The sequence below is a fragment of the Bos grunniens genome, chromosome 26 (assembly GCF_055505025.1).
Source record: "Bos grunniens cultivar Pamir isolate PY7600 chromosome 26, Bosgru_T2T1.0, whole genome shotgun sequence".
NCBI classification, from domain to species: Eukaryota; Metazoa; Chordata; class Mammalia; order Artiodactyla; family Bovidae; genus Bos; species Bos grunniens.
The window spans coordinates 33,789,414-33,808,489 of NC_141190.1; the positions used below are offsets into that span (position 1 = coordinate 33,789,414).

A 19,076-nucleotide genomic window follows, 5' to 3' on the forward strand; every position below is an offset into this window, starting at 1 on the left:
TGGGCAGCTAGGTGTTTGTAGAAGCTCACAACGATCCTACTAAAGAGATCAATTGTATCCATGAGCACCCACGCTTCATAGGCAACTGTTGCTTTTATAGCGCTACCTGCAATCAGTGTAGGTAAAAAAGACTGTAAGAAACAATTGGCCCCAGATATGAGCACCGTGGGCACTTTTCCCCCTCTCTTGATCAAAGAAAGACTCTAATGAAAGGGAAAAAAAATAATTAAAAAGTTAAAGCCTTATGTAACGAAATTTAAAAGAAAACTTTGAAGCCAACAAGCAATCGTGGGCAATGCTTCAAAGGGCCTAGAATCAATGTTTGTCAATAGCAGTTTTGCATCCTTTAATTTATCTTTCATGAATATAAAGCGTGATGTTATTAGGAGCCTATCCATGCCTTAATTCTGTTAGCGATTTGATGAATCAGATCTCTATTAACATTCTGATCGAGTCAGCAATGTCAGAGGCCTGTGGCAGGAGCCTCACTCTGGCCAGGCTTTTATCCTGCAACTGAGATGCTAGTGAACTGTGGGGCCTTCTGCACTGAACCCTTGGCAATCCCGCCCCCACCCCCAGGAGCCAGGGGCACTTTATCTCTGCTGCTTTCTTTGGAGACTTTCTCTCCAGAAAAGAAACCAACCCCATGACTCAGCCCAGCCCCAAAGTTACCATTTGTTTAATCAAGATAGTTGGTTTGCAAAACATTAAACATTAAACAGTATTTGATGCCTAGTTAATAATTTGCATCCTCTTCATTTGTTCCTGAATCCTGGGAGACTGACATTCCCCCCTCCCCCCCAAAGGCAGAGACAACAAAAGAAATTGTAGTTAGAGCAAAACAAGAGTTCTTAAACTACAAAGATGTTTGCCAGAATGTCTGATCTCCATGTTCTGCTGTTAATGGTTCTGGCGGGAAAGACAGCCTTCGGGGTAAGTGTTCTTTTCAAATATCTGGTGTTGAGAGGCTCTGAGGTTATTAGGAAGACCAAACCCACTGGGCCAGGAGCAATGAGAAACTTTAGCTGTGAAAGACTGGTGTTGCCAGGTCGAATATGTCCTGATTTCGAGCTCTAAAGCAGGTCTTTCATGTTGGTTGCTATTAAGTGGCCAGTTCCATGAAGCCATGCAATTGACTTGAGTCATCTTGGAGCAGTCTCCATGAACAACTTCCAACTAAGGGAATCGGAGCCAAAAAATCCACTAAGGCAGCATGTTTTGTCTGATATGAACCCAGAGATCCCTTTGGGAAGCCACTGAAAGCTACCAACTCTTTCTCTGTACATGCTGACACGCATACCCAGTTCTCCAGCTTCTTTGGGGGACAATAGGGTAAGAATCCCCCTACTTTGACCCTAGAGGAGAATCTTGCTGGCAACAGCTTTACTTAGGTGGATCGAATTTGGAGAGAAGCTTCACAAGCAGGACTTTTTCTTGCATCAACCTGTGATTGTAGCTGTAGTTAACAGGGCACAGAGGTGCGCAGGGGCCCAGGAGGTCGTGGTAAGTGGAGAAGGAAAGTTACATCAGGGGCTCTCACATGGGGGACTCAAGACATTAGGGAGCAGATGAGGTATGGTGGTGTCTGCTCCTGTTTCGTGCCCTTTAGTCCAAGACTGTTAGCTGGGTCTCTGTGGGCATATGAGGGGGGTCCTCACCAGACCTCACACCTCTCAAGTTCCATGCTGGAGGTGGTCTGAGGTGGGAGTGTGGGCTTGGAAGCCAGGGTTTGAATCTCAGCTTCGCCACATTCTGGGTGTGGAACCTTGTGCAAATAACATCATCTCTGTGAACCTCAGTTTCCTCTACTGCAAATCAACTGATAATCTCCCCCAGATTTGGGAAGGGTCGTGACTGATTAAGCGGGGCAATGCATGCTCACATTCAATAAATGTGAGCTCTTTTCCCTTGAAATTTCCAAAGTGAACACGAGTTCTTTATAAAAATCAAAGAAGGCTCACCTTTGTTAGGGTGGAGGGGGGTGGTGAGTAACGTACAAGAAACGGATGAGAACTGAAATAACAGTCATCATATTAAATAGCTTTGCATTTTATTTCCAGTTTCACTCCATAGAGCTTTACCTGCAGGAAGCAGATTAGATTCTAGGCTTTCTGATTAGCATGCCTTAAAAACAGCAGCTTCTCCTCCCCTTTTCGTAAACTGTACACAGACACCTACCTTAGTACCATATTAAGCTGCCAATGACTCATCTTGGAAAGAATTTTCTTTCCCAATGATAACTTGTGTATATGTGTGTGTGTGTGTGGTGTGGCTGCAATGATCAGTCGTTATCAAACCCTCTACATCACTGATTGCTGTTGAATGTCTGAGGCTAAGACCCTACAGAAATAGCACAGGTCTAGAAAAAAGCGATGGAAATTATTAGACTCACAAAGGGCCCAGGGAAAGTACCACTCAGAAGAAATTAAATCCTAAAATTTGCAGGCAAGGAAGAGAGTGGATGCAGTCTGTTTGAAGTTCAGCAAAAGATAACAGTCTCCCCAAATTCTTATTTTGCAAGCCCTAGTGAATTTTTAGGGTTAGCAATGAAATTGTAAGTCAATAATGGATAAAAGAGAAAATATGAGAACTAGCCTTTAGGCAACGAGCTTAGTCAATTCCAAAGAGAGGATTCAGGGCTTTGGAATGTTTTCTTACTTCAGATGCATGCCAGACAGGTGACTGGGAGAGTGGCTTGCATTCCATAGGCCAATACACAGAGATACAGGGGAAAGTGGCCAACTCACTCGGATGTTTAGAGAGCTTGAGACATCACCAGGAAGGAAGGAACCACGTAGCCGGATGGACAGGGTGGCTTCTCCTGCCCCAACGTAGGTAGTAATAACAAACTGCCATTTAATGAGAAATCCTGTGTGCTGTGCGCTGTGCTTTTGAGGCATTGGCTTTTGAGTTCTCCAGAAGAAAGAACAAAATAATGCCATTTGCAGCAACATGGATAGATCTAGAGATTGTCATACTGAGTGAAATAAGCCAAACAGAGAAGGGTAAATAGCATGTTACAGCTTTTATACACGGAATCTAAAAAGAAATGATACAAATAAACTTTTTTACCAAACAACAATAGGCTCACAGACTTAGAATATGAACTTATGGTTGCCAGGGGGAAGAATGGGGAGAAGGGATAGTTAGGGAGTTTGGGATGGACATGTACACACCGGTATATTTAAAATGGATAACCAAGTCCCTACTGTATAGCACAGGGAACTCTGCTCAATGATATGTGGCAGACTGGACGGGAGGGGAATGTGGGGGGGATGGGTATATGTACATGCTTGGCTGAGTCTCTTGGCTGTCCACCTGAAACTATCACAGCATTGTTAATCAGCTATACTCCAACACAAAGTAAAAAGTTTAAAAAGAAAAGAAAGAAGTACTGTTATTGCTCCCACTTTGCCGAGCAGGAAACTGAGGAACGTGTTCTCAAACTAGGAGGTGGCAGAGCTGAGTCTCAGACTATGGCTGGTTTCCATCTGTCTGGATATGGTCTCTTGCCTGGGGCCCTGGCTGAGGATGAGATTTCTTTAGTCCATACAGCCTCCAGTATTCTTGCCTGGAGAATTCCTTGGACAGAGGAGCCTGGTGGGCTACAGTCCAAGAGGTCACAAAGAGTCAGACACAACTGAGTAACTAATTTTAGGGGGGCTTCCCTGGTGATTCGGATGGTAAAGAATCTGCCTGCAATGCAGGAGACCTGGGTTCATCCCCTGGGTCAGGAAGATCCCCTGAAGAAGGGAATGGCAATCCACTCCGGTATTCTTGCATGGGAAATCCCATAGACAGAGGAACATGGCGAGGCTACAGTCCATGAGGTCGCAAAAGAGTCAGACACAAAACACACACACACACACACACACACACACACACACACACACAAAGAGCCAGACACGACTTGGCGACTAAACAACAACATATGGCCTTAGGGGTATGATCCTTCCTATAGGGATGGGGGGCTTTTAGACCAGGGGCCCGTTGCTGGGTCAAGCGTCAGGCACAGATTCCTTGTGCCTCTGAAAGTTTAAACAAAAGCAGTCACAGGTCTCCCATTGCTGCCCACTGGAGAGATGCCCGGAAATCTGCCTATGCATTCAGATTATACCACAAACATTATGATGACTTCTCTGTGGGCTCATCTGTAACTTAGGTTTATATTCAGGTATCATGATCCCAAAAAAGCGTGGTCAAATATTGCCATAGATTCCAGGGAATCCTTCATAGTGCCTTCCTGGTCTGGTCTAGATTTGTTTTTTCCTTACCTGTCAGTGTTGAACACCTGTCCCCAGCACAGGGGCTTCCCTGGTGGCTCAGTGGTGCAGAATGCCTGCCAATGCAGGACAATCAAGTTCAATCCCTGGGTCGGGAAGATTGCCTGGAGTAGGAAATGGCAACCCACTCCAGTATTCTTGCCTGGGAAATTCCATGGACAGAGGAGCCTGGTGGGCTACAGTCCACGGGGGTGCAAAAGAGTTGGACACAACTTAGCGACTAAACAACAAAATCCCCAGGACATCTCATATTGTTATTCCCATTTTCTGAAGGAGAAGCCAGCCCAAAGATGGTGACCTAACTTCCCAGCCAGAATTGAGACTCAGCTCTGTGACTCCTCACCCATCACGGGAGGTTTGCTTGACTATGTGCCCTGTCCCTAGGGCTTTGACGTCTTTTCCTGCTGCGGTTCTGAGGGTGACTTGGGGTGCTCCTGGGCTCAGCTGTAATGCACTTTGACTTCTTCCAGGGTCAGAAGCTAGAGGATGAGGCTTGTCAGGCTTGCCCTGTTTATCTCAGCTCATCCTCAGCAGGGGGCCTTGCAATTAAAATGCGTGTTTGCTCCCATTTCTTAGCTTTTTAAACCCTATAGAATTTAAACTCAAGAACTCTAGGGCTCCAGAATCCTCCTAGGTGGAGAGTCACAAAAATATCTGCACAGACAAGAGGTTGCAAATCTGTGGCTTGGGATGCATGTTGCTCACAGCCCGTGTTTTGTTTGTCAGGTAAAAGTTCAACCTGAAGACTGTTTTCATTTCCTTTCAATTGCTGGTGACATTTGAGAATCAGGACACCTCATATAATAATACAGACCCCAGCTTTTCCTGAAAATCAGACTTTCTAGTAACACAGGCTTCCATTCTTATATAACACCGAGGGGACAAGGAACTACGGCTTCTGGTATTAGAAACTGAAGACCCCAGGCCCCCCAGGTCCCAGCATGCTCTACTTTTGACACTGTCTCTGTTCGATGGGTGTACATTACCTGTCCAGTTCCACCTTGGAAAGAGAGAGACAAACAAGGAAAGAAACACAGAGAGCATGCTTGTCTGATTATTGTTCAGAAACACTGTGGATGCCGAAATATTAGAGTCAATTTCGGGTGGTCAAGTTACAGGGCTCCTTGTCTGATTAATTCAAGAATCCATAACCGCATGGCCCCCAGGACCAAACAAGGGCTTTGACGAGAAGACACAAACCGCCCTTTTCAAAGCCTCAGTGCTCCAGAATGTCAGGGTCTCTTTCAGGCATAGGAGACATCCCTCCTTCATGCTGTGTAACCTATTCAAAGTCTTATGGAAAAGATAAGTACTGATTTGCACTGCATGTACCTATAGATATTAAAAAAACCTGATCCTAAGCACAAGTCCAACTCATTAGCTTTGGTAGTGTACGCTGTTATTTAGGGAAATCAGGTTGCAGGAAATCGTATGTGTGTAGGCACAGATATATTTATATTTTCAATTCATTAGAGTTTCCTAAATGCAAAAGCAATTCTGCTGTCACAGAGAAAGAAACAGCATGGCAGAATATTCGGCAGCCGGGATTTTAAATAAAACATGCTTTTTCTTCATAATTAATATAACAAGGTTTCCTGGCTTAGGACTTGGCAAAGATCCCAGGAAAAATGGGGGGAGGGGGTTGGTGTGACGTGCTTGTGACCCAACGAACAAATTCCAGGAAGAGTTTGTGCTGCTGAGTGAGCTCTCCTCAATCACTTCATAATTTGAAAAAAAAAAATTTTTTAACATATTGACAACAATGGCTAATAATCACTGTAGCAAGTATTTATTAAGCTTATTAAGTCTTTTCTATATGTCAGATATTGTGTGCTTTATATTTATTACCTCATGTATAGCTTCCCCACAGCTCCATGAGGTAAGGACTGCTGTCATCCTCATTTAACAGATAACAAACTAAGCTTTAAAGAAATTAAATAATCTGCACAGACGGCTGCCCCGTGAGGTTACAGAGCTGGGATTCAAACCCAGGATGGCTTGATGCTGGTCCCAAATTCATAACCTCTGTGTTAGAGGTTGCTGTGACAGGCACTACCCTGAAACGACTGAGACCTTCAATGTGGAATGGAACGTGTCCAGAGGGACAGTGGCCTCAGATTCCAGCTTCAGGCAGGAGGAAAAGTCAGTCCCACCTGGAAGCTTCTCCAACAATCCCTGAAGCTTTTCTTTGCAACACGAGAGGGATCAAGTCTTGCTAGATGGCTAGCCCGTTAGCTCAGGGCTTTCAAAACTTTAGTCATGAATGAATCCATCTTCAGAAATTTTGCCAAAGCCCAGACTAGTTTCTTAATACTTTCTGTCAACCTAAATAGATTTATTTTGAAAGGAAACTGTCACTACTATAAATTGGAAAATCAAAGAAAAGGAAACAATGATATTGAATTCCAACTGGCTGCAGCTGTCATTCTAAAACTCCACGCGGAACTCTGCTTTCTTCTTGGTAGGAGGGAAGATTAGGAAGAGTGGCTCAGATGGTAAAGAATCTACCTGCAATGAGATAGACCTGGGTTTGATCCCTGGGTTGGGAAGATCCCCTGGAGAAGGAAATGGCAACCCACTCCAGTATTCTTGCCTGGAGAATTCCATGGACAGAGGAGCCTGGTGGGCTACAGTCCATGATCTCACAAAGAGGCAGACATGACTGAGCAACTAATACTTCACTTTGGAGGAGAAGGACTTACCAGCACCACCCCAGTCTGTCTTTGTTATGGGATTGGGAGAGCTTACAGTAAAACTGAGAAGGAAATGGCTTTCTCACGCTGTGTTTTGACGTGATGTCTCCCCTGGCCAGGCACCACCCGAATCAACTTGGATACCAGCAGCAGTTCACATGCCACACCAGGGAAAACACAGACGTAAAGACAGCTTCGGGGATGGAACTGTTTCCCATTTGTGGGAAGTTAGTTTCCTGGGAAAGTGAAAAAAGTGAGAGAGACAGTTGCTCAGTTGCGACTGACTCTTTATGACCCGGTGGACTATAACCTGCCCGCCAAGTTCTTCTGTCCATGGAATTCTCCAGGCAAGATTACTGGAGTGGGTTGCCATTCCCTTCCCAGGGGATCTTCCCAACCCAGGGATCAAAAACAGTTCTGCATTGCAGGTGGATTCTTTATCATCTGAGTCACCAGGGAAGTCCACCTCCCTGGGAAGCCCCGGGCTTTTCCTGAGAACTGACTGGCGGAGGAGGGGAATATTGGGGCTTGTGCCCATGTGGTGGGCCTCAGACACAAGGCCAACCCACTCTTTTGTTCATTCATTTGCCATTTCAGTGGGCTCCCAAGAGCATGATCGCATCCAGAAATGTGTTTTTCTCCAACCTCCTCATACTGGATGGTCTCATGCCTGATCTTTTGGCTCCCTCCCTGCAAGCTCCTGCGATAACCCATTTGCACCAGTATCTCTCACCAAGTGCTTATGTGAAGAGCAACCGATTGCAAATGCTGTGCAGTCCAGTCCGCAGCTAACTGAGCAGAGGTGGTGTAGGTGGCCCTGGGTCGGGCACAGGTGACTGCCTCAGAGTGAAGGGATCCAGCCTTGACTTCCTCCCCAGCCCAATCCCCTCATGTCCTTACAGGAGTGCGTCATCCCACTGGGCCTGAGCTTCCTCCTTTGCATGTAAAGGGTCTGGGCCAGCTCCCCTTCACCTCCTGGCTCATCACTGTGGTCCTATAAACAGCTTTGCCCAGTGTCCCAAGAAGGAGACCACCCAGAGGGACCACTGGATGCTGCTTCTCCTTTGGCCTCGAATTTTCCCATTAGAACCTTCCCTCCTTCCCTCCAGCTCCAGATGAAAGCAAAGCCACAGTGAAGCCACTGCTAGGATAGCAGTGCGCATGTGCAATGGATGGATAGTTCATGTGCTAAAGCAAGGATGAGATTTCCTTTGACCACAAAGGACGGAGCGGCACCACTTCACACCTATCAGGATGCCTAGAACCCTTTGAAAATGAAAAATAACAAGTATTGGTGAGGATGTGAAAAAATCAGAGCTCTCATTTATTGCTGGTGGAAATAAATGGTGCAGCCACTGTGGAAGAGCATGGTGGTTTCTTAAAAAGTTAAACATAGAATTACAACGTGATCTAGCAACTCCACTTCTAATATCAACCCCAAAGAATGGAAATTAGGGACTCAAACAGCTACGTGTACACCAATGTTCATAGCAGCCTTATTCATATAGGCAAAGGATATCACAACCCAAGTGTCCATCAGCAGATGAATGGATAAACCATGATATGCCATGGAATACTATTTAGCTATAAAAAGGAAAAAATTTTGATATATGCTACAACATGGATGAACCTTGAAAACATGAATAGTGGTGACATAAAGCCAGTCATAGAAAGACACGTATTGTATGATTCTACTTACATGCTGCTGCTAAGTCGCTTCAGTCATGTCTGACTCTGTGCGACCCCATAGACAGCAGCCCACCAAGCTCCCCCGTCCCTGGGATTCTCCAGGCAAGAACACTGGAGTGGGTTGCCATTTCCTTCTCCAATGCATGAAAGTGAAAAGTGAAAGTGAAGTCGCTGAGTTGTGTCCGAATCCTAGCAACCCCATGGACTGCAGCCTACCAGGCTCCTCCATCCATGGGATTTTCCAGGCAAGAGTACTGGAGTGGGTTGCCATTGCCTACTTATACGAGGTGCCTAGACTAGGTAAATTCATAGTGACAAAGTACAATAAAGGTTACTGAGGGCTTGGAGGAGGAAGGAAGAGAGTTATTTTTAAATTTTTTATTTATTTACTTATTTTTTGGCTGTGCTGGGTCTTCGTTGCTGTGCACGGGGTTTCTCTAGTCGTGGCGACTGGGGGCTTCTCTGGCTGTAGTACTTGGGCTTCTCGTTGTGGTGGCTTCTCTTGCTGCAGAACATAGACTATAGCTGCAAAGGCTTCAATAGTTGTGGCTCCTGGGCCCATTTATGCCAAAGCATGTGGAATCTTTCCAGACCAGGGCTGGAACTGGTGTCCCATGTATTTCAAGGTGGATTCTTCAGCACTGGACCATCAGGGGAGCCCGAGAGTTATTATTTAATGGATACAGAGTTTATATGTTAGGAATGATGAAAAAGTTTTGGCTATAGATAGTGGTGATGGTTACATAATACTGTGAATGTAATTAATGCCACTTAATGGTATACTTAAAAATGGTTAAAATGAAACAGTGGTATGGTGCATATATTTTACAATTTTTTAAAAATAGCTGAGGCTTTGCATAATTGTTCATCTCAGGACATAGCTTATGTTTGCGGCAGGGGCCAGAGCAGATGGATGGTATGAAGGAAGCAGCAGCTGGAATGGTGACTGGAATACTGGCAACCCCTGTCCTCTGTCACCTCCACCTCTTACCCCAACACTGAGCGCTTGGTCCAGCAGTGGGGACAGGCCCTGCTGTGTTGTGCACTCCTGCTCGTGGCTCGCTTTCCAGCCCTGCAGCTTCACATGGCCACAATGCAGTTCTCTCCAGCTGCCTTTAGGAGCAATGCAAATCCTTCCCTGGTGTGTAGTGACATCTGGTCTACCACCAGGGCTTGGAAGAACATCCAAAGAGAAAGAGATGGCTGGGGTATGAGTTCCAATCTTACCTACCAGGTGAAAGGTTGTTCCGCTATTGGCTCATTCTAAGCCAAGGTTCTAGCCCCAGAGGTCAGGTCTAGCCCCAGCTCTTTGCTCTACAGCTTCCCAGTCCTTTGAGAACATATTGTGTTGTTCTTGCTGTTCAGTCGTCCAGTTGAGTCTGACTTTGCGACACCATGGAGCAGCACACCAGGCCTCCTGTTCCTCCCCATCTCCCAGAGTTTGCCCTAGTTCATGTTCACTGCACCAGTGATGCTGTCCTGCCATCTCATCCTCTGATACCCTCTTCTCCTTCTGCCCCTGATCTTTCCCAGCATAGGGTCTTCTCAGTGAGTCGGCTCTTTGCATCAGATGACCAAAATACTGGAGCTTCAGCTTCAGCATCAGTCCTTCCAGTGAATATTCAGGGTTGATCTTCCTTAAGATTGACTGGTTTGATCTCCTTGCTATCTAAGGGACTCTCAGGAGTCTTCTCCAGCAGCACAGTTCAAAAACATCAATTCTTTAGCATTCTGCCTTCTGAGAAAATGTCCTAATAGTTAATTCCTAGAGACCATCAACACAGACTTTTAGTCTCTGCTTTTTTGTTTTGTTTTCTAGAAGGTTTAGAATTGTCAAAAGTAGAGGAAGAGCCTGTGTTGAAATAATCACTAGATTAAAGATAGGACAGAAGAGATTAGACCACAATGCCCTCCACCCCCAAGAAGATTATGCTGTAAGTCACAGGATCCCTCTCTCTGCGCCCCCCTCCCCCCAGCCGCCTTCCCCCCAAAACTATCCTTAGCCTAGAAGACACCATATTATGCTCACTGGTGACTGGGTAAGGGGGTGAGATGTTAACATTGCTAGTAATTTGCTTCTAACTCAGTTTAGTTCAGTTCAGTTCAGTCGCTCAGTCGTATCTCTTTGTGACCCCGTGGACTGCAGCACACCAGGCTTCCCTGTCCATCACCAACACCTGGAGCTTGCTCAAATTCATGTCCATTGAGTCAGTGATGCCATTCAACCATCTCATCCTCTGTCATCCCCTTCTCCTCCTGCCTTCAATCTTTCCCAGCATCTGGGTCTTTTCCAATGACTCAGTTCTTCACATTAGGTGGCCAAAATATTGGAGTTTAAGCTTCAGCATCAGTCCTTCCAACTGGGGAAGGCCAAAGTCCTGAGGCATGGATCCATCGTGAAAGCCTGATTAGAGATGGACCAGCAGTTGGATCTCAAGGGGTCTCAATGAATCTACTGCAAAACGTCTACCTTCCCACGTGCCAGAAGTAGCTATTCCTAGCCCTCTCAGAGGAGCTGGGCAGTTTGTGAGCACTCAGCCATGGTGAGACTGGGGATACACATGACGGAAGAAGCAGGCAGTAGCTTGTGCGCCTTTCGATCTGGGTGGAGATGTTTGCTGAAACATGTTTGTCACAGTGAACTGGCTGAGGCTCCAGCTGACTTTTGTCCCTACCCTGGATGCCCCTGGAGCCTAGCGGCCCTTTCTGTGTCTGCCAGGCCTGAGCTAGTCTGGGTAGGACCTGCAAAAACTTTCCAAAGACAGGGGCCCAATCTCTTCACCAGAGAGTGCCCTGCCTCTCTTAGGATTGGGTGGCTCTCCTACTTCCTTCATTATCATGCTTGCATGCGGTGGGTCCCTCATCCCTCACACAATGGCTCTGGCATAAGACTGGCTCCATTCTACTCTGGCTCCAGCATTTACTAGCTGAGTTACTTTCGGTAACTTAACGTCTGCAATGGACATAATTATAGTACTCCAATTATCGAAGATTATGTGCAATAAAAGGGACAAAATGCACATAAAACATTTAGCACAGTCCTTGGCAACTGTCAGGTATTAATAAATGTGAACTGAGATCATAGTTGTCCCCCTCCTTCTCCCCATTCTCCTTGTTTTGCACCAGTGATCTTCCTCTTTGGATTTACAAGTCCCAGGAATAAGAATTCTTATCCTTTCCCTGTCTCTCTCTGTAGGAACAGAATGGATTATAGGGATGAAAGTAGGTAGATGCTGTCTATTCACAATCCCCATGCCCTGCCATCACCCAGGTGAGCCACAGGATCCAGGTGTATGGCGCAAACAACTGGCGATTCTTGTGGCCTTTCTGGTTTGGTCCAGCCTGGTGGTGTGACTGCCAGTATCCACGTTTCCACCACAGCCTCTTTTCTGTGGGTGGATCCAGTGATTCACGAAATAAGTGGGCCTGCTTCGGACCCCTGGGACCCCTTGACATCAGCCCAGGGTGCACAGCTGGGAGGCAGCTGTTTCAGACTCCCAGAGCCCGAGGGATCTGAAGGGCCCCCAGCTTGGGAAGGTCCTGCTTTCTTTTTGTTTAGTTTCCATTTGAGCTCCAGCTCCGGTTCCAACTCCTGCGAAGGGCACGTCTGCCACCTGCTGGCCACGAGCAGTGCAGCACCCAGCTGTCCCTCAGGCTCCAGTTTCCAGTTAAAATGTGGGGCTCTGGCCTGGCATAAGTCCTGCAGGCCTGGATGAAGGCCGGTAGAGAGGGACAGGCCCTGGCCTCCAGACAGCTTCATGGAGGGATGAAGAGACAGACAAAGGACTGGATCAAGGCTGAGCTGACAGGCTGTGACGAGGATAAGATTGAAGGAGGGGGTAACATTTGTTCCAGGGTCCCCTCATTCCTCTTCTCTGGCACCTACCTGGCACCCAAGCCCGGAGGTATCAACATCAGACACTCCCCAGGGCCAGAAACACCCTGAGCCCTGAGCCTGCCATTCCTCTGCCGACCTGCTCTCACCTCTCCAAAACAGGCGCACTCCGGGCAGCAAATGACCTCTGTTTCTGCATCCTTTCTCCTCCCCAGCTTTTTATTTTATAATTTGTCAAACCTCTAGAAAAGTGAAAAGAATAATACAGTGAATATTTTTCACCCAGACAGATGCAACACTGATCGTTTGCCATGTTGCTTTCTGCCCTGATTTTATGTACACACATTTGCTTTGGCTGGTTGGTTGGTTAGTTGGTTGCTTTGCTGGATCCTTCGCAACTAAATTGCAGCCATCCCACTCCCTGCTTCAGGACCTTCTTAGAACAAAGGCATTTTCTATAAAACCACACTTCCATTATCACACTCAAGAAACTCAGCATTGACACAATAATACTGTCTAACCTAGGTCTATATTCAAATTTCCAGATAGTCCCAATGATATTCTTCAGGGCTTTTTTTTTTTTTTAAATCTAGGATCCAATCAAGGATCCTTCGCTGCATTTGGTTGTCAGGTCTCTCTAGTCTCATTAATAGGGAACAATCTTCCCATCTTTTTCATCTTTTATGACACTGACAGGCTTGCAGAGTTGAGGCTAGCTGTTTTGCAGAAAGCCCACGCTTTCTGTCTGTCATGTTCTTCATGAGCAGATTCAGGATAAGCATTTTTGTCTAGACTGTTGTGCCCTTCGTACACCATGTCGAATGCATTCTTTCTTCTTACCATTTTACCCAAAAATGACTGAAGGCGCTACAGTGAAACAGAAAACTGAAGCTTCTGCTGGAGGTGGAGGAAGCAAATATACGAAACTGCCTAGACTGGGTACCAGGAAAATACATCATACTGACAGCAGCTTCCTGGCCACTGAGAACCAAAGGGAAGCCTGTCAGAAGACGGAGCTCCTGTTTCCTAAGACAGAGGTCAGCAAACCTTCCTTGTAAAGTTCCAGACAGGAAATATTTGGGACTATACTGTTTCTGTCACAACTGTCCTCCCATTATAGCATGGAAAGAGTTAAAGTCAGTATACAAGCAGGTGGGAGGGGCCATGTTCCAATAAAACTTTATTGGCAAAAACACAATCTGGCTTCGGCTTCAGAGCTTTTTTTTTTTTTTTTTTTTTGCTGATCTCTGATTTAACTGAAAGGAAATATTCCACCTATTAAATAAATAACACTTTCTCTTTTTTTTGATGTACTGCCTTTTAAAAACAAAGGGGACAACAGAGGATGAGATGGTTGGATGGCATCACGGACTTGATGGACATGAGTTTGAGCAAGCTCTGGGAGCTGGTGATGGACAGGGAAGCCTGGCATGTTGCAGCCCATGGGGTCACAAAGAGTCGGACATGACTGAGCGACTGAACTGACTGACTGACATCATTTTAAGAACAACGCAAACACTATTCCTACCATTATCTATTTTTTCAGCAAACCTATGTTGAGGCACGCCATATGCCAAACACTGCTGGATAATGGCTAAATACATCAGTGGTGAAACAGAAAGAGCCTTGATTTTCTAGAGAATCAGAGTTTGATGTGAGCAACAGATAACATGCAAATAAACACATATAAAATTATAAGCAGTAATGGGCACCATGGAGGAAATGAATGGGTGCAGAGACAAAACCACTGGGGTGTGTCATACTGATGGGGGAGGCAGGAAAGATGCAGAGAGGATGACATTCAAGCTGACATGGAGGCAAGGGAGGAATGGTGGGGCAAGCTATCTAGGCAGAAGGAACAACTGCAAAAGCCCCAAGGAGGGAAGAGCTCGGCTGGTGCCATTTTGAACCCAGGTCTAGTTGGAGCATCAGGAGAGAAACAACATTTGGAGAAAAGGGTCTGGGATGAGGTTCATAGGTCATGGCAGGTGTTCCTATTTTGTTCCAAGAACAATGAGGAGCAACTGGAGAGTTTAAACATCTGTCCATCTCCAACCTTAAAGAGCTGTTGTGTGACAGTCGCTCAGTTGTGTCCAACTCTTTACAACCCCATGGACTGTAGCCCACCAGGCTCCTCTGTCCTTGGGGTTTCCCAGGCAGGAATACTGGAGTGGGTCGCCATTCCCTTCTCCAGGGAATCTTTCCAACCCAGGGACTGAATCTAGGTCTGCTGCATTGCAGGCAGATTCTTTACCCTCTGAGCCACCAGAGAAGTCTAAGGCAATCACCTAGACATGGGCATAAATGTGAATCCTCTCACAGCTGTGTGACCTCTGAAACTCAATTTCCTCACCTGTGAAGGTGCTAATGCAACCTCTTCATAGGGTTGTTGTAAGAGTTAAATGCAGCAGTGTATAGTCAGGCAGAGGAGACACACAATACATGGTGATCGCTGTAACTAAGAAAACAGTCGGTACCTGGGCAGCCAGGTTTCACCCTGGGAACAGGTAAGTGCAAGCATTCTGCATCCATACTGAGGAGAAGAGGGATGTTTCGGATGCTCAACCAGCACAGAAAGAGTGGGGAGCGTGGTCAAATAGGCCCTACCACTCTCTCCAGTCCACACTCCCATGCCCCCAGCCATCAGAAAGTACCTAGTGCTGCTATGCCCTGGCTATGACCCCAAAACAGCCCCTTTCAGCTCACGGGAGCTCAGGAAAGAGCCCAACCAGCTCAGAGAACTCAACCTTGCTCCTCTCTCTGTCATTTTCTCTTTCAGCTCTCCCTGCTGTCTTTTCTCACAGAGCCGGACCCAGGTGAGTGTGCAGACTGCCCTGGGGCTGCTCACCCCACAGGCTGGTTCTGGGATGGAGAAAAGGGATGTGAGTGTGCGTGTGCCCCCAGGGGTCCAATGTTTCGGAAGTGGCTTGGACCCCTTTGAGGATTTCCCCAAAGAAATATACTCCTGGGTGTTTATGTGTCCACAAACAGTGTTTCACACAATTTTGAGTTGACTGATGTTGCCTCAGGACTCCAAGAGAAAAACTGCTGAAGTGGTTAAACCCCTTCATTTCTCAGAGAAGGAAACAGGCTCAGAGAGGGGAAGTAACCTGCCCCAGGTCACACAGCCTACTAATGCTGAGATGAGACACTTTGCCTTGGCAAAGGGAGGATGTCTTGAGCAATGGCTCCAGGGATGCAGCCCTGGGCTACCCTACTCTCTCCACTCCATCAGTGGCAGGCCGGCATCTCTCTGTGGAAAGGGTGGTGTCATGTAGGCAGGCTCCAGGCTGGCCCATCCCTGCTGATGGCCTCCCACCAGCAGCCCCACTGGGATGCTCCTCCACAGGCTTTGTTTCCTCAGTGTTCTTTCACACAAGCTCTTCTCTCACAGACACACCTGCCGCCTCTCACCTTCTCCCTATCCTGTTTCCTCTGTCTGGTACCCTGGGCTGAGCACAGCTGCTCCTTCCTGCCATCTGGTCCCCTGTGGGTCTCTGTCTCCAGGTCCGAGTCTGTTTTTGCTGCTCTGAGACCCAAGGGAGTTAACTCCACTCACTACTTCACTTGGGGGGTAGAACGCATCCCCCACTGGTAGTGCCCCATGTTGGTCACCCGCAGAGGACATGAGCCAGGCACAAGGAGACTACAGTCATGTCTCAGCTTTGGATCAAGGGTCTCTTTGGAGCAAAGATGGCACTGGGTCAAATTCAGCTTGACAGTCAATATTCTCTGGCAGCAAAGCCCTACATGGGCAGACAGACTTGTGCCAGCTCAAGGCAAGCGACCTTATCCCACCCCATGTGCTTAGGGAACATTTGTGAAACTGGTAAGAAATATACATGAGTGTGGCATGCTGGGGTTTGAAAGGATCGGGGTCTTTGCTCAAAGCACAAGAGAGTGTTGAATTCAACAACATGTAATTCCTTGGAAGGATCGTATTTCAGGGAGGGCTCCCTTGGATGGCCAGACCAGCAGTGTCCACATGTGGAATCCAGGGAAGGTCCAAAGTCCAGAGATGGGATGAGCTGCCCCCACCCCAGCCTTCTGCACAAAACTTCTCAGGCACCACTGAATGGGCTGCTGTAGTCTGGGTGTCCAGGAGACACAGCTGCAGAACTGTGTGGTCACACAGAAGAAGAAACAGGACGTTGAAGTCTCAAGGGACCTCACTCTCCATGTATTTGAAGAGCAGCCCCACCCTTAGTCCATGAGGTAGCCTTTGTGGGAATTAAGAGGGATATCTACCTCAACACACTTTACTGCCACCTGCCAGAAAGTTGCAAAAGACATCTACAATGACTCTATGTTTACGATGCCCTGGATTGTGCAGTGAACAGCGTAAAGAACGTGGACTATATGCAGTGGTTCTGCTGAACAGACGTCACAGAAAAGGGACTTTGCGTCCACAAAGCTCTCAGTTTTAATTAAACAGATTGGAAACTATAGTGTCAGATTTAATCTGCAAATAGTAGATCATCAGAGTTCTCAAAAAAAATCTCAGTGGGCTTTGGGGCTCTTGGAAAATAGTGTGTTCTCCATCCCTGGTGGTATTCAAGCACAGGCTGAAAAACCACTTAATGGACATGAGTTTGAGCAAACTCCAGGAGACAGGGAAGGACAGGGAAGCCTGGCGTGCTGCAGTCCACGGGCTCTCAAAGAGTCGGCCACGACTTACGACTAAACAACAGCAATAGGGAGTGGAAAGAGTGGAATTTAACATGCTGAGCTTCTGGACTTTATAAGAACTCTGCCAATGGCTTCTGAGAGTTCAGTGAGTAGAAGAAGGGACCTTGGAGCAGGCCACCCACAGTTTTCCGAGTCCCTCTCAAGGTGTTCGGTCAGCCTGTGGCTGTGGAATGAGGTGAGATGTCGTGACTGGGTCTGTCTGCAAAGAACAGGTTAGGTTCTAAAGACTCCTCTGTTTGTGTCTGATTTAATTTCATCTGAGGGTTATACTTTGATGGAATTTTGTCAGATTCCCCGCCATCTTTAGACAATGTGGGGCCAGAGATACACTGTGCTCATGTCCATGGGCAAGCTGCTGCTGTGGTTGATCCTGCTGGAGTCAGTGCGTGGTGACGGCCTGGCTGGCACAGACGGGGCCAGGACACAGTCCCCAACGGGTGGCAGAGGAGGTGGCCATCAAACAACACAGACTCTGCCCATCTCCCCAAAGCAGGTGACACAACAGCCCACAAGCCTATGGAAATGCCTCTTCAAAGCCGGCTAGACTGGGCCCAGCAACACAGGCTGAGCGCATCCATCAGCTGTCCTGCCACCTGCCAGCAAGGGTCTCTGCTGGGCTTGCCCTGTCAGCCGATTGGAAGCGTCAAATGCAGGCTGACAGGGCTGGGGTTTGGGGGCGGCCCTCGGAGGAATGGTTTGTGCCACAGTGATGGATGGTGCCAACAGGGACAGCGTTCCAGGGATTTCTACTCCGTTCCACACATCTGGCGAGCTCTTTAACCCAAACAGCTGCAGAGCCCCATCCTAGGAACTCTGGAGTTTTTCTGTAGGGACCACGATAATCCCAGTCCAGGGACCTGGAGCACGTGCCAAAGGAGATTTCCCAATGCATGTTACTTCCTAGAAGCTAAAACCCATGGACTTTCAGGAAACACAAACCCACAAGAGGCTCCCGGGCTCATAAAAAGCAAACTAGACTGGAGTCAGGTAGACTGGGGTTCTGATATCATCTCCTTCTGCCCTAACTTTTCCTTTTCTGTGAAATAGAAATAAGAAGACCTATGCCATTAGGGTTTTGTTTTGTTAAGGTTAAACAGATTGTGTGAAATCACATTTATTTAGTATAGTCACCAATACATAGAAAATAGTGAGTGTGTAATAACCTCTTATTTGGATTATTGGAGTTAAGATACTCTTACCATTCTTCCTGATAAATTCTAAAAGCAGACTCTGATAATTAGACAAATCCACAAGGGTTTCTTTTTATACCTGATATGAAATACTTCTGACAGCTGCCCCATTCTTCCCTCAAAGCTTTCTCCTTTTCTGTAGACTAGAGAAAGTTTCTGATAATCTGTATTTGAACCTGGAGTGATTTTTTAAAATCTGCCAATGGAACCAAATTTCATGTCGGGCTGCATGCAATCCCTCTCTCCCCAGGTAAGCCCTTGGACAAATGTCTATACTGCTGTCAAGCTCATCAGGCACTGTCTTCACCAAATATCTATGACCCAAGTCTCACAGTTTCTCTCCTGAATTCTCTGTTTACTCTAAACCAGACAGACACCATCTTTGCTGGCAGAGCCGTGTGCCCACCGTGTGTCGGCTGATCAGAAGGAAGGGAGGCTTGGCCCCCGAGGGAAAGCTTGATCTATCAAATACATATGTCAGGGGCTAATAGGGCTCTGTGTTGGGCACTGTGGAGCGAAAGAGAGGAACCGACATGGCTCTTACTCTTAAGAAGCCAACTATGCAGTTGGAGGAAACAAATCAGATAGACCATGTTAAATATGAAGTACAAGAGCTATGCCCTCTGAGATTGAGCCATGCAACCTAAAATTCTGCAATCAGCTGAGCCATTGAGGAGTTCTAGTATCTAGAATTTGT

General features: G+C 46.9%; 1 protein-coding gene across 1 annotated transcript in view; it reads left to right on the forward strand.

The window, feature by feature from the left end:
• The first annotated feature begins 751 nt into the window (after window positions 1-751).
• Window positions 752-19,076, forward strand: part of HABP2 (hyaluronan binding protein 2) — a 35,500-nt gene continuing 17,175 nt past the window's right edge. The window contains exons 1-2 of the mRNA XM_086377059.1: window positions 752-933; window positions 15,280-15,316. Coding sequence (XP_086233185.1) covers window positions 865-933; window positions 15,280-15,316 — 106 coding nt within the window. The 5' untranslated portion in view covers window positions 752-864. The remainder of the gene's footprint in view (window positions 934-15,279; window positions 15,317-19,076) is intronic.